Below are 12,815 nucleotides of genomic sequence, written 5' to 3'. Positions count from 1 at the left end.
ATGAGCATTGGGAACAACTGGGCTGAATTAGGAAGTCAGGAAATTGGGATGAGTCTTTTCTCATGAAACACTGCCTCTGCAATGATAGGATTTTGTGATAGAGGAGATATTTGAAGGTAATTAGCTTGTAATGCGCTTCTTTAGTATAATCATTTTCATAACCACCTTTGTAGTTTTGGTTATTATTCCTTAACTTTCTCTATGACCAATGATATTGTCCTGGTATAGAATAAATGGTGTGTGTGGGCGGGGAGGGAGACAGTCTATTGCAGCGGACTAAGTTAACAGGTATATAAACTGAGCCTGTGCTCTTGTTCTTAGCGGCCATGTACTCTCACTTATTCCTGTAGTCATGCCACTCCCGATTTCATATAGAAGTTATATGTCCTTCCTTTTCTCTTACGTTCTCCCTTACTCTAAAAATTAATGTCAAATACTCATCTTCCCACTGAAAGTGAGAAGTTGAAATTGTTTGGGGAAAATGGTGGGGATTGCTTTCTATAGAAGTTCAGATGTTTGAAAGGAATTGTAAGGTTATCAGTATCACCTGTTTCCGGTGCCTATTCCACATAATGACCAGTTAACATCCAGCCTCGGATATTTTCATTTTAAATCTCCATAGGACGCAAAAGCAATGTCAAGTGTAAATTTGTTACTGAAAAAGCATAATGATAGTTTTTTTTGCTGAAACAAATTTTTACGCAATTCTGCTGATTCGTAACAATAGTTACAAACCATTTGGTTTAGTCACATGTCTTTAGATCTTGATCTCTCTTCTTGTCACATTGATGACTTTCCAGGCCATCCCAAAGCATTTGTAGTAGAACTTTCAATAGGAAAAGACCAAAAATATGTACCTATAATGTGGTATTCTTTTCACATTATTGAAAAAAATATATTCAGTGCTTCGCCTAAACAATTAGAGAAATGTGATTGAGAGATTTCCCAGTCCTAAATGTTTCCATCATGTGAGGACAGATCATCTGTGACTGAATGTCACCTTTTTCGCTGTTGTTCTGATGAGTTATGCATCTGCTGCACAGTATGATTCAGCAGTGCTGTTTTGCACAAGGTATGTCTTAATACCTAATGTGTAAACAATAAGTATGCCATGTTGTCATTTTATGGGTTAAATTTGCAAGTAAAATATGCCCATTCAGCCATAAATTGCTTTCCTCATTCGTTATAGTTCCTGGTAATATCAGAAGTGTTTCTTCAGTATGTAAATTTGATTGCTTATAAGCACTCAAATGTATTATCATTAACAATATTACTACCTTGATATTAACAAATATGAATTATAAGGAACGTGGTCAAAACATTGCAGTAGCTATAATTTCTGACATTGAGTTTTCAATTAAAAATAGGCAAAGACTTTATGTTGATGTTAAAATAATTTACTAGCTGGGAGAGTTACTATGGTCAATAATAATTACCTACACATGTGTTGCTGGTGGTGCTTCAAACTCAAGATAGAGTAGAGTGGGCAGTACTAAGTTTATTTCGTTCAGATCCCAGGCATCTGGGATAGACATGCTTCTTCTTCTCTACTGCTTCTGCCTTGAGTTTCTAATTTCTACTTTAATTCTGGGGATTTCGATAGATTGCTATCAGTATTAAGGATGCTTTAAAACTTGTACTTGCTTATTGAAGTGCTTCCAAAGAAATCAAAGAAGAACTAAAGTGGCACCTAGAACCCAATAAGAGGCCCAGTATACATTTGGCGTATATTGTGTCTCTGACTTTCCCGTAAAATATACGTTTTTTGGAAATCGCTGTATTTGAGGATGGTGAATATTTGGTTTCTTAAGATAAAGAGATGAAGACAGATTATAAATGATTAGCAAAGGTAAGTTGGATGGAGGCAGTTTCAAATATTTTTAGTCTTATTTTTAAAAATTTTTGTTAAGATCAGTTTATTTAGCAATTTTTATATTTGAAAAGAAATTTAGCATGGACGTAGCTAGTGGGTTTTGCCTGCATATTTTGAATGGGATGAAGAAAGATAACACTAACTCTTGTTGCACAGTGGTTCATAAAATTAAATATCAATTTTGTTCTTCCATAGATGGTTTACTGTGAGCCAGGCATTCTTTGATGTTTGGAGATGCAAAGTTGAACAAAACAAGATGAAAATCCTCACCCTCTTGGTGCTTACATTTTAGTAAGATGCAATGAGGCCATGAATAAGTAACAGTATATTCTGTGGACCTATGATTATAGGTGCAATGGAGAAAAAGCAGGAAAAGAATAGCTATCATGGGGGTCTTCCCTTTTTATGCCAACACCATGCTGTTTTGATTACTATAGCTTTGTAATATAGTTTGAAATTAGGAAGTGTGATAGGCTTCTAGCTTTGTTATTTCTCAAGATTGCTTTGGCTATTTGGGGTCTTTTGTGGTTCCATAAATATTTTAGTATTGTTTGTTCTATTTTGTGAAAAATACCATTGGAATTTTGATAGATATTGCATTGAATCTGTGGATGGCTTTAAGTAGTATGGACATTTTAGCAATATTAATTCTTCCAAACTGTGAGCACAGAATACTTTCCATTTATTTGTGTCTTCACTTTCTTCCAGCAATGTCTTATAATTTTCAGTGTACAGGTCTTTTACCTCCTTGGTTAAATTTATTCCTAGGTATTTTATTCTTTTTGATGCAATTGCAAATAGGATGGTTTTCTTAATTTCTCTGATAGTTAATAGTGTGTAGAAACACAACAGATTTTTGTGTATTGATTTTGTATCCTGCAACTTTACTGAATTTGTTTATTAGTTTTAACAGTTTTTGGGGTGGAGTCTTTAGGGTTTTCTATATGTAATATCATGTCATCTGCAAATAGGAGCTTTTCCTATGTGGAAGGTCTCTACAGTTTATTTTTCTTAAAGAAATAGGAAACAGTGATTAGCTGAGAACAAGGGTAGGGGAAATGGTATCAGGTTTGTGAAGAGAGGGGAAAGTATAAAATACCTCATGAGCTTCCAAATTAAGGTGTAGCTAAGTGAGGTCCCCAGTGACTGGTCTCTTCCAGCTGTGAGCAGGATCCTTTGTGAGTGGTCTAGGGAAATGTTTGTCAGGATTCAGTTATATTAGTCTTTCCATAGGTCAAGCTTGAAGTCTATTCTGCAAATTCATCAGTATTGTCTTCTAATTGAAGACAGTGCCATATGGAGCATATCCTGAATCACCTTGGGTTTTTTTCCCCTGTTACTTTTTTCCATGTGTATATTTGCAACAGCAAACAATGAAACTTTGACTGAGCACCTATTATGTGTGCTAGTCCCAAGGGATATGAAAAATGAAACAGTTTTTGCTGTTAGATAGCCTGCACAATTTCATTTTGTAAAGCGTTCTGTAGATTGGGTGTCGATGAATTTAGAAATTCTCTCTCTGCTCCAATGTGAGTTGCTATCAGTTTGTTTGGAGTAGTGGGGTCTAATTTTTTTTGTTTGTTTGCTTGTCTTATGTGCCTCTTAAAATTTTCTAAGCTCCATCCGTGATGTTTGAGGTAATTTAAAGTTTAAGAGCACTAGTTTTCAGCCAAAATCTTGAAGCTGTGATAGTGAGAAACCACCTGGCAGCTCAGCCAGTAAGCACCCTCTTTGTACTCCTCAGTTCCTGTAGGGATTCTAAGCATTTCCAACCAGCATTCTCTAAAAAGACTCCATTTTTAGCTTTGATCCTCAGCTGAAATATGTTGACTTTTTATGCACGTTATTAAATCCACTGGATTAATCCAGCCTTTTCCTGGAGGAAATAGTTAATAATTGCTTTGTCTAGAAGTCTTGGAAAAGAAAATGTTTTATAAAAGAATAGAAAACTTTGGAATTCTCTAGATCATTTGGAATAAAATTGTTTAGATACTTCCTGCAAGTGTAATAGAAGGTTGTTAAATTGTGGACATACCTGGATTTAGATATAGTTCTGAATAAAATTTTGTTTCTGGAAAGAAAGCTTTCTTAGTGTATTGGTTCTCTTTCTATAGCAGTGTTATGATCTTAGCCTATCTAAATTTCTCCTTTTGAAATTTAAAATAGTTCTTTTGTTCTTAAATTTCTTCTACTTGTTGAATAGTAGGCTACTTGAGACATTTCATGAATGCACTACAGAAGAATAAAAATTGTCTTTGTGTTTGTATGATTGACTTACCCTCAAATAGTGTTTGTTCTTCAGAGCTCAAGCTCATTTTGGAATTATTTATTCATGCCTAAAATAACTTGTCAGTTCTCCAATAGTGAGCAAACTGGAGCACTTTAACTCCTTGTTTACAAAAGGAAAGGAAAATGAAAGGAACCTAACAGCAGAGTTTATAGTGTAGGCTATGTCACTTGGGAGTAAGTGTGGATAAATTTTTTTGGGAAAAGGCCTTCCAAAAGTTTTACAAAACATATAGTTGTAAATATGTAAAAATTAACTTTAAAAGAATATTAATTTTGTTACATTTAATTTAGTTACTTTGCTTTGTAATTTTGTTTTTAAAAGCTAGTTATAAATTCCCAGATCAAAAGAAATGACAAATTATGACAGAAGTACAGAACAGAAGCAGTGTTTCGATATTGGATAATCTTTTCTAGTATTTTTCCTTCATGTCCTACTACATAGTTTCTGATGAAGAACAATCAGTAGTGTATGTTCCAGGTATGATTTTCTATGTTAATTTGGTAAGCTTCCTTGGCTTCTTAAGTGTTAGGAGAAAGACAAAATATAAGGGCAACTTTGCAGGTATACCTGAATGCAGAACAGTTCATTAGAACCTGAAATTAAAGAATATGTATATGTTTGGCATGACGTTATAGGGGCTGACTGGGTAAGTCAGCTTTTGATGTACTTGTAGAATACTTTGTTCATGTATTAAGGAGCAAGAGATTCTTTTCTCATTTTTTATATTACAAATAATAGCCTAAATTTGATATTTCAAAGATAATTGGAAAACTTCTTGATATAGGGTTTATGGAGTAGACTCTTTAAAGTTTACTGGTTACTACAGATGAGTAGTAAAACTGAACCATTGCAGGTACCCTAATTATGTGAAAAATCAGATCTTTAATTTCCCGTAAGTTAAGGTATATATGGCATGTTATACTATTGGTTTTAATGTGACTTATGAATGTTCCAGCACCTTTTAAAATATTTCAATTAAATCTTTAATGTCTTCAAAACATAGTCTTTTCATGATTTGTTATTTATTAAGAGAGCTTTAAATTGAAATTTATAAAATAAGAGTTTTCCTCATCAGGTCCCATAAAGTAGAGGATATCAAGAAAGAGGTGGATGAGAGGAAGGCATGAGTATAAGATATAATTTTGAAATCTTATTTGTTGGAAATCTTAGGAATTTCAACAGAAGGAAATATCAGATCAAGACACAAGTCGACAAGTCCAAAAGCTGATGTCAAACTTAAGACTTCCAGGGTGGCTGCTGCTTCAGTCTCCATGGAGTCTTTAAAAGGTGCAGGAGATTCAGTAGATGAACAGGTCAGTAATTTCTTATTTATTTTTTCTTATTTTCCAATCTTTATAAATACTAACCAGTAACTGGTTTTCCTGTGCTGGCCAATAACTGATATATAGGCATAGAAGAGCCCTTGAAAGAACATTAGGTGATCTATAAGCATTCTTAAAGGATACAGAGGATTCTAGGATGCTTTGATGATGCTTGGTATGAATATAAGGTATCTCGATTACTCAAGAGTTTTGCTTCAGAATATCTGGGCTTGCTTTAAGCCTTAGTTAAGAAAAATTTATTACCTTGGGATGTCTCAAAAGACCTACATCCTGATCTATGTGGAGGTAGTAAATCAAATTAACAACTTTTTCTTTTGTTAGACTTCCTTTATGATTTTTGTTCATGTGAATTTGTTAGTTGATGATGAATAAACCCTTGTATCTAAGAAAGATGTTTTATTAAAAGAAAATTAGCCTGCATTGTTATTATTATTTCCATCACTTGGAAAATAATATCATAAAAACTCTTTCTTTTTATAGCCTAGTCATTGATTTCTCCCTCATCTTTGCCTCTGTAGTAGTATCTATACATTCCTTTGATGCGTGTCCTATTTGACTAGTTTATTTTACTTTTTGTTATAGTTTGTCTCCCCAACCAGAATTTAAATCATGGTTTGGCAGTCTATGGCCTGTAAGGCAAATCTGTCTGCTGCCTGTTTTGTAAATAAAGTTTTATTGGAACAGCCCTGCTCATTCTTCTAATATCTATGGCTGCTTTTGTGTTTGATGGCAGAGTTTCTACAGGGACTGTATGCCCAAAAAGCCAAAAACGTTTAATATTGAACCCTTTATGGAAAAAGTTTTTCAATTCCTGGTTTATGTTCTTGAGGACGTTTCCAGTATCTAGTTTGTTACTGGTGATTGTGTTTAGTAGTCCTCAGGAATTAACTGTGATAAGCTCAAAAGGCCTAGTGGTGTTACTTGTATTCCCACTGTATTCCCTTCGCACTGGGATGTGAATAGTTGAGTTTGCAAGTTCTTATCAAAAGCGGAACTTTTTAAATATAAGGGTTGGTTTGTTTTATATTCAACAATAGCCTTCTTTTGGATTAAATCCATTTTTCTTGTGATTGTATTGGTTTATTAGCTGTAGTTCTTTGTTGGGCTTTGCAGTGGCTTTAGGGATTATAGTGTACATCTTTACTTTATCACAGGCTATTTTCAAGTGACATTTTCCCACTTCACCTTTCAACAGTAAAACTTCTAACTTTTGTGATATTGTCATACATTTTACTTCTATACATAAACCCCCAAATATATTGTTATTTTGCTTTAAACAGTCAACTGTCTTATTTTCAAATTAAGGTATAATTCACATATTGTAAAATTTACCCTTGTAAAGTATATAATAATTCATTGGGTTTTTGTATATTCACAGAGTTATAGCTCCATCACCACAATCTAGTTCCAGAACATCTTCATCACCTCAGAAAGAAACTCCATATTCATTAGCAGTCACTCTCCATTCCCCAGTCATCTCAGCCTCTAGCAACCACTAATCTACTTTTAGTCTCTATAGATTTGTCTATTCTGGACATTTCATATAAATGGAATCATATAATATGTGGCCTTTTGTGACTGACTTCTTTCACTTAGCATAATGATTCCAAGTTTCATCTATGTTGTATCATGTATCATTACTTCATTCCTTTTTCGGGCTGAGCATACATTTTGTTTATCCATTCATCAGTTGAAAGACATTTGAATTCTTTCCATATTCTGTTTAGCTTTTTCCTTCATTAGCATTCTTAATGCCGTACTCTTCTTGAAACTTTTTTTTTCTCCCACAATAGTATAGGCTTCTTATTCCCCTCTTGTCCTTTCAAATACAAATTTTAATTTATTTTCCTGAATTTCTAGATGATTTTAAAAAACTAGTGTTTTTTCTTAACTTGAAGGAAAAATTTAAAACAGAAAAGTATGAAGAAAATAAAAATCTCAACATCATCTATAATATATGGCTAAATTTTAAATCATTATGTTTTTCTCTGACTTGAGAGCCAGACTCACATTTTCAACTTTTTGCCTAAACATTTCCACGTGAATGTCCTCCTGGCATACTAAATTGACCATATCTAAAACCAAACTCATTTTATTTTCTTCCCATCTCTTCTTTCCTATTTCCTATTCTTCCCTATCTTTCCCGTCTTGGGCACTCGGTATTTCCAGGATTCATTTTAGGGGTCTTGGATTATTCTTAGATACCTGAAGTAATTGGACTGACCTACTTTGTGGTTGCATAAATGCCAAGGATCATGGTTCCTCTATTTTACATGTTACTTCTGGTTCCCTTGTGACTTCCTGAGTTTCATGGCTTTAAAGACTTCTCTTAATGATGTTCAGGTACTGGGAGAACTTCTTGTAGCACAAGAGATAAGATAACACAGTGTACAGACTCTGGAACCTCTGCTTGAGCCTTGATTCTGCTACTTAACTGCTGTAATCCCAGGCAAGATATGTACCCTCACTGTAACATAGGAATCATGGCTACCTAATAGCATTGTTGGGAAAATGAAATGGATTACTAAGTGTAAAGTACTTACAATATTCCTGGCATACAGTAAGCACTAGACAGATGTAAGTGTTAGCTGTTATTATCATTACTCTTTGGTCTAGTACCCTTTGGGTTGAACCTTAGGGTATATTGAGAGTTTAGAAACTGGTCCCTCGGCTGCCAACCATAGTATACTTTTAAGCAGCCTGGGGGCTATGGTGTAGGAAAGCTTCTCAGTACCTTCCATTAGGTGTTTGTTTCTGTGACATTCACCAAGGGAAAGTTGTTTCCTTACTTACTATTCCCTGTTATTTACGTAGAGACATTCTGCTTTTGGGTTCTTTATATGTGTTTTTCTGTGTAAATTTCATGATTTCCCTTGGTGGACAGACAGTTCCTTAGCTTGTTTTGAGTTCACCGTAAGTTTAAATGAAACAGGTAGTGTTCCACAATGTAAAAGATATCAAAGAAATTTCACCTCGTATGCTTATTTTAAGAGATTTCTTGAAAAGTCTTAAAAATTGTTTTTAGCAAAAGTTAACCAAGAGGTTTTTTTGTTTGTTTATTGTAGAATTTCTGCAAGAGAGGAATAAAGAGTGCATCATTGAAGGACTTATGTCTTGAAGACAAAAGACGAATTGCAAACTTAATTAAAGAACTGGCCAGGTGAGACAAAACCTTATATGAAATGTATTATTATGTAAGACAGGCAACTGTTTTTGAAAATAGAAAATTACACATATATTTTGAAATCATTGTGTCATTGAAGTTACAGGAGCAAAGACTTTTAGAAAAAAGATATTCTTTGGTGCCAAAAAAGTAAAGTATACTTTTAAGCAGAAATAAAAGTAAAAAGAAAAGAAAGAAACATTAGTACAAACCACTCCCCAATTTATATTTTCTTGTTTATTTAATTTCATAAATTGTTTGCTGCAAATATTTGCAGCTGTCATCTATTAAAAGGGAAAACTTTGAAACTTCGTCTACTGTTGATGAAGGTTGATAATACTGTAATCAGTAGTTACCTTTGGTTTTGCTTTAGCTTCTGAACAGAAAAGAACATTCATTTTATTGTAGTGTATCACAAGAATATCTGTTGTCATTTTGTTAACTCCTGATGCTTTCACATAAAGGATTATGAATTTTTGTGATGATAGTTCTTAGCACTTTGAATGTACTGCTCCAGTTTATTAGTAATGTGTATGAAGCATATCTACGTTGTATGTGTAATTTCTTTGTCAATATACTTGTCCAGTTTTGACGGTCTTAAAAATATTGATAGGGCTGGCCCCGTGGCTGAGTGGTTAAGTTCGCGCGCTCCGCTGCAGGCGGCCCAGTGTTTCGTTGGTTCGAGTCCTGGGCGCAGACATGGCACTGCTCGTCAGGCCACGCTGAGGCAGCGTCCCACATGCCACAACTAGAAGCACCCACAACGAAGAATATACAACTATGTACTGGGGGGCTTTGGGGAGAAAAAGGAAAAAAATAAAATCTTTAAAAAAAAAATACTTGATAAATGAAGATGTCTATAGAAAAATGTATTAATGTAAATTGTAAAAGTTAAAATTAGGGAAAAGCCATAACTAAAAGTTGATAAAATAGTATGCATATTTGGAAATAGATCTTTTTTCTTCTTTCTTTATTTCTTTTTTTAAATTTTTTTTATTGAGTTAATGATAGGTTACAATCTTGTGAAATTTCAGCTGTACATTATTGTTTGTCAGTCATGTTGTCAGTCGTGCACCCCTTCACCCTTTGTGCCCATCCCCCACCCCACCCTTCCCCTGGTAGCCACTAATCTGTTCTCGTTGTCTACATTTTTAAATTCCTCATATGAGTGGAGTCATATCGAGATTGTCCTTCTCTATCTGGTTTATTTCACTTAATGTAATTCTCTCAAAGTCCATCCATGTTGTTGCAAATGGGACGATTTTGTTATTTTTTATGGTTGAGTAGTATTCCATCTGTTGATGGCACTTAGGTTGCTTCCATGTCTTGGCTATTGTAAGTAATGCTGCAGTGAACATTGGGGTGCATGGGACTTTTGGAATTGCTGACTTCAAGATCTTTGGATAGATACCCAGTAGTGGGATAGCTGGATTGTATGGTAGTTCTATTTTTAATTTTTTGAGGAATCTCCATACTGTTTTCCATAGTGGCTGCACCAGTTTGCATTCCCACCAGCAGTGTATGAGGATTCCTTTTTCTCCACAACCTCTCTAACATTTGTTAATATTTGTTTTAGTTATTTTTGTCATTCTCATGGGTGTAAGGTGATACCTTAGTGTAGTTTTGATTTGCATTTCCCTGATGACCAGCGATGATGAACATCTTTTCATGTGCCTATTGGCCATCCGTATATCTTCTTTGTAGAAATGTCTGTTCATGTCTCCAGCCCATTTTTTGATCGGGTTGTTTGACTTTTGTTGTTGAGTTGTGTGAGTTCTTTATATATTATGGATATTAAGCCTTTGTCGGATGTATGACTTGCAAATTTTTTTCCCCAATTAATGGGTTTTTTTTTGTTTCAATCCTGTTTTCCTTTGCCTTGAAGAAGCTCTAGTCTGATGAAGTCCCATTTGTTTATTCTTTCTATTGTTTCCCTTGTCTGAGAAGACATGGTGTCTGAAAAGATCCTTTTAATACTGATGTCAGAGTGTACTGCCTATATTTTCCTCTAGAAGCCTTATGGTTTCAGGTCTCACCTTTAGGTCTTTGATCCATTTAGAGTTTATTTTGGTGAATGGTGAGAAAGAATGCTCAATTTTCATTCTTTTACATGTGGCTTTCCAGTTTTCCCAGCACCATTTGTTGAAGAGACTTTCTTTTCTCCATTGTAGGCCTTCAGCTCCTTTGTCAAAGATTAGCTGTCCATAGCTGTGTGGTTTTATTTCTGGGCTCTCAATTCTGTTCCATTGATCTGTGCACCTGTTTTTGTACCAGTACCATGCTGTTTTGATTACTGTAGCTTTGTAGTATGTTTTGAAATCAGGGATTGTGATTCCTCCAGCTTTGTTCTTTTTTCTCAGGATTGCTTTAGCACTTCAGGGTCTTTTGTTGCCCCATATGAATTTTAGGATTCTTTGTTCAACTTCTGTAAAGAATGTCATTGGGATTCTGATTGGGATGGCATTGAATCTGTAAATTGCTTTAGGAAGAATGGACATTTTAACTGTGTTTATTCTTCCAATCCATGTGCATGGAATGTCTTTCCATCTCTTTAGGTCGTCATCCATTTCTTTCAGAAAAGCCTTGTAATTTTTGTCGTGTAGGTCTTTCAGTTCCTTGGTTAAATTCACCCCAAGGTATTTTATTCTTTTTGTTGTGATTGTGAATGGTATTATGTTCTTGAGTTCTTTTTCTCTTAGTTCATTATTAGAATATAGAAATGCTACTAATTTATGTAAATTTTTTATACCCTGCAACTTTGTTGTAGTTGGTGATTACCTCTAGAAGTTTTCCAATGGATTCTTTGGGGTTTTCTTATATAAGATCATATTGTCTGCAAACAGCAAGAGTTTCACTTCTTCCCTCCCTATTTGGATTCCTTTTATTCCTTTTTCTTGCCTAATTGCTGTGGCCAAACCCTCCAGTACTATGTTAAATAAGAGTGGTGATAGAGGGCGTCCTTGTCTCATTCCTGTTTTCAGGGGGATGGCGTTCAGTTTTTGCCCATTGAGTATGATGTTGGCTGTGGGTTTGTCATATATGACCTTTATTATGTTGATGTAGCACCCTTCTATCCCCATTTTGTTCAGAGTTTTTATCATAAATGGCTGTTGGATCTTGTCAGATGCTTTCTCTGCATCTTTTGAGATGATCATGTGGTTTTTATTCCTCAGTTTGTTGATGTGGTGTATCATGTTGATTGATTTGTGAATGTTGAACCATTCCTGTGTCCCTGGTATGAATCCCACTTGATCATGATGTATGATCCTTTGATGAATTGCTGAATTCGGGTTGCCAAAATTTTGTTGAGAATTTTTACGTCTATGTTCATCAGCGATATTGGCCTGTAGTTCTCCTTTTTTGTGCTGTCCTTGTCAGGCTTTGGTATTAGCATGATGTTGGCCTCGTAGAATGTGTTAGGAAGTGTTCCATCCTCCCTAATTTTTTGGAATTGCTTGAAAAGGATAGGTTATAAATCCTCTCTGAAAGTTTGGTAGAATTCCCCAGAAAAGCCACCTAGTCCTCGGGTTTTATTCTTTGGGATGCTTTTTGATTGCTGTTTCAATCTCTTTCCTTGTGATTGGTCTATTCAAATTGTCTGCTTCTTCTTGACTAAGTTTTGGGAGATTGTAGGAGTCCAAGAATTTATCCATTTCCTGTAGGTTATCTATTTGTTGGCATATAGTTTTTTGTAGTATTCTCTTATAATCTGTTGTATTTCTGCGGAGTCTGTTATTTCTCCTCTTTCTTTTCTGATTTTGTTTATTTGAGCTTTCTCTCGTTTTTCCTTTGTAAGTCTGGCTAGTGGTTTGTCAATTTTATTTATCTTCTCAAAGAACCAGCTCTTTGTTTCATTGATCCTTTCTACTGCCTTTTTTGTTTCAATAGCATTTATTTCTGCTCTGATTTTTATTATTTCTCTCCTTCTGCTGACTTTGGGCTTTGTTCTTTCTCTAATTCACTTAGGTGTAGTTTAAAATTGCTTATTTGGGATTTTTCTTGTTTGTTAAGATGTGCCTGTATTGCGATGAATTTTCCTCTTAATACAGCTTTTGGTGTATCCCATATGAGTTGGTATGGCATGTTATCATTTTCATTTGTCTCCAGGTATTTTTTGATTTCTTCTTTAATTTCTTCAATTATCCA

The 12,815-nt window shown here is 34.7% G+C and overlaps 1 protein-coding gene across 5 annotated transcripts in view; it reads left to right on the top strand.

Moving 5' to 3' along the window:
• Positions 1-12,815, top strand: part of KIAA1328 (KIAA1328 ortholog) — a 338,142-nt gene that overhangs the window by 1,460 nt on the left and 323,867 nt on the right. For 2 of the 5 annotated variants that reach the window (XM_046671427.1, XM_046671426.1), the window contains exons 2-4: positions 4,605-4,640; positions 5,334-5,476; positions 8,572-8,666. In XM_046671427.1, the coding sequence (XP_046527383.1) occupies positions 4,605-4,640; positions 5,334-5,476; positions 8,572-8,666 (274 nt within the window). Of the gene's footprint in view, positions 1-244; positions 289-4,604; positions 4,641-5,333; positions 5,477-8,571; positions 8,667-12,815 lie in introns of those variants that run through there. The other 3 variants (XM_046671429.1, XM_046671428.1, XM_046671430.1) reach the window with 2 other exon arrangements.

This window comes from Equus quagga, chromosome 9 (genome assembly GCF_021613505.1).
Source record: "Equus quagga isolate Etosha38 chromosome 9, UCLA_HA_Equagga_1.0, whole genome shotgun sequence".
Classification (NCBI taxonomy): Eukaryota; Metazoa; Chordata; class Mammalia; order Perissodactyla; family Equidae; genus Equus; species Equus quagga.
The sequence above is the reverse complement of the archived record's forward strand: the minus strand, read 5'-3'. Positions and strand labels throughout refer to the sequence as shown.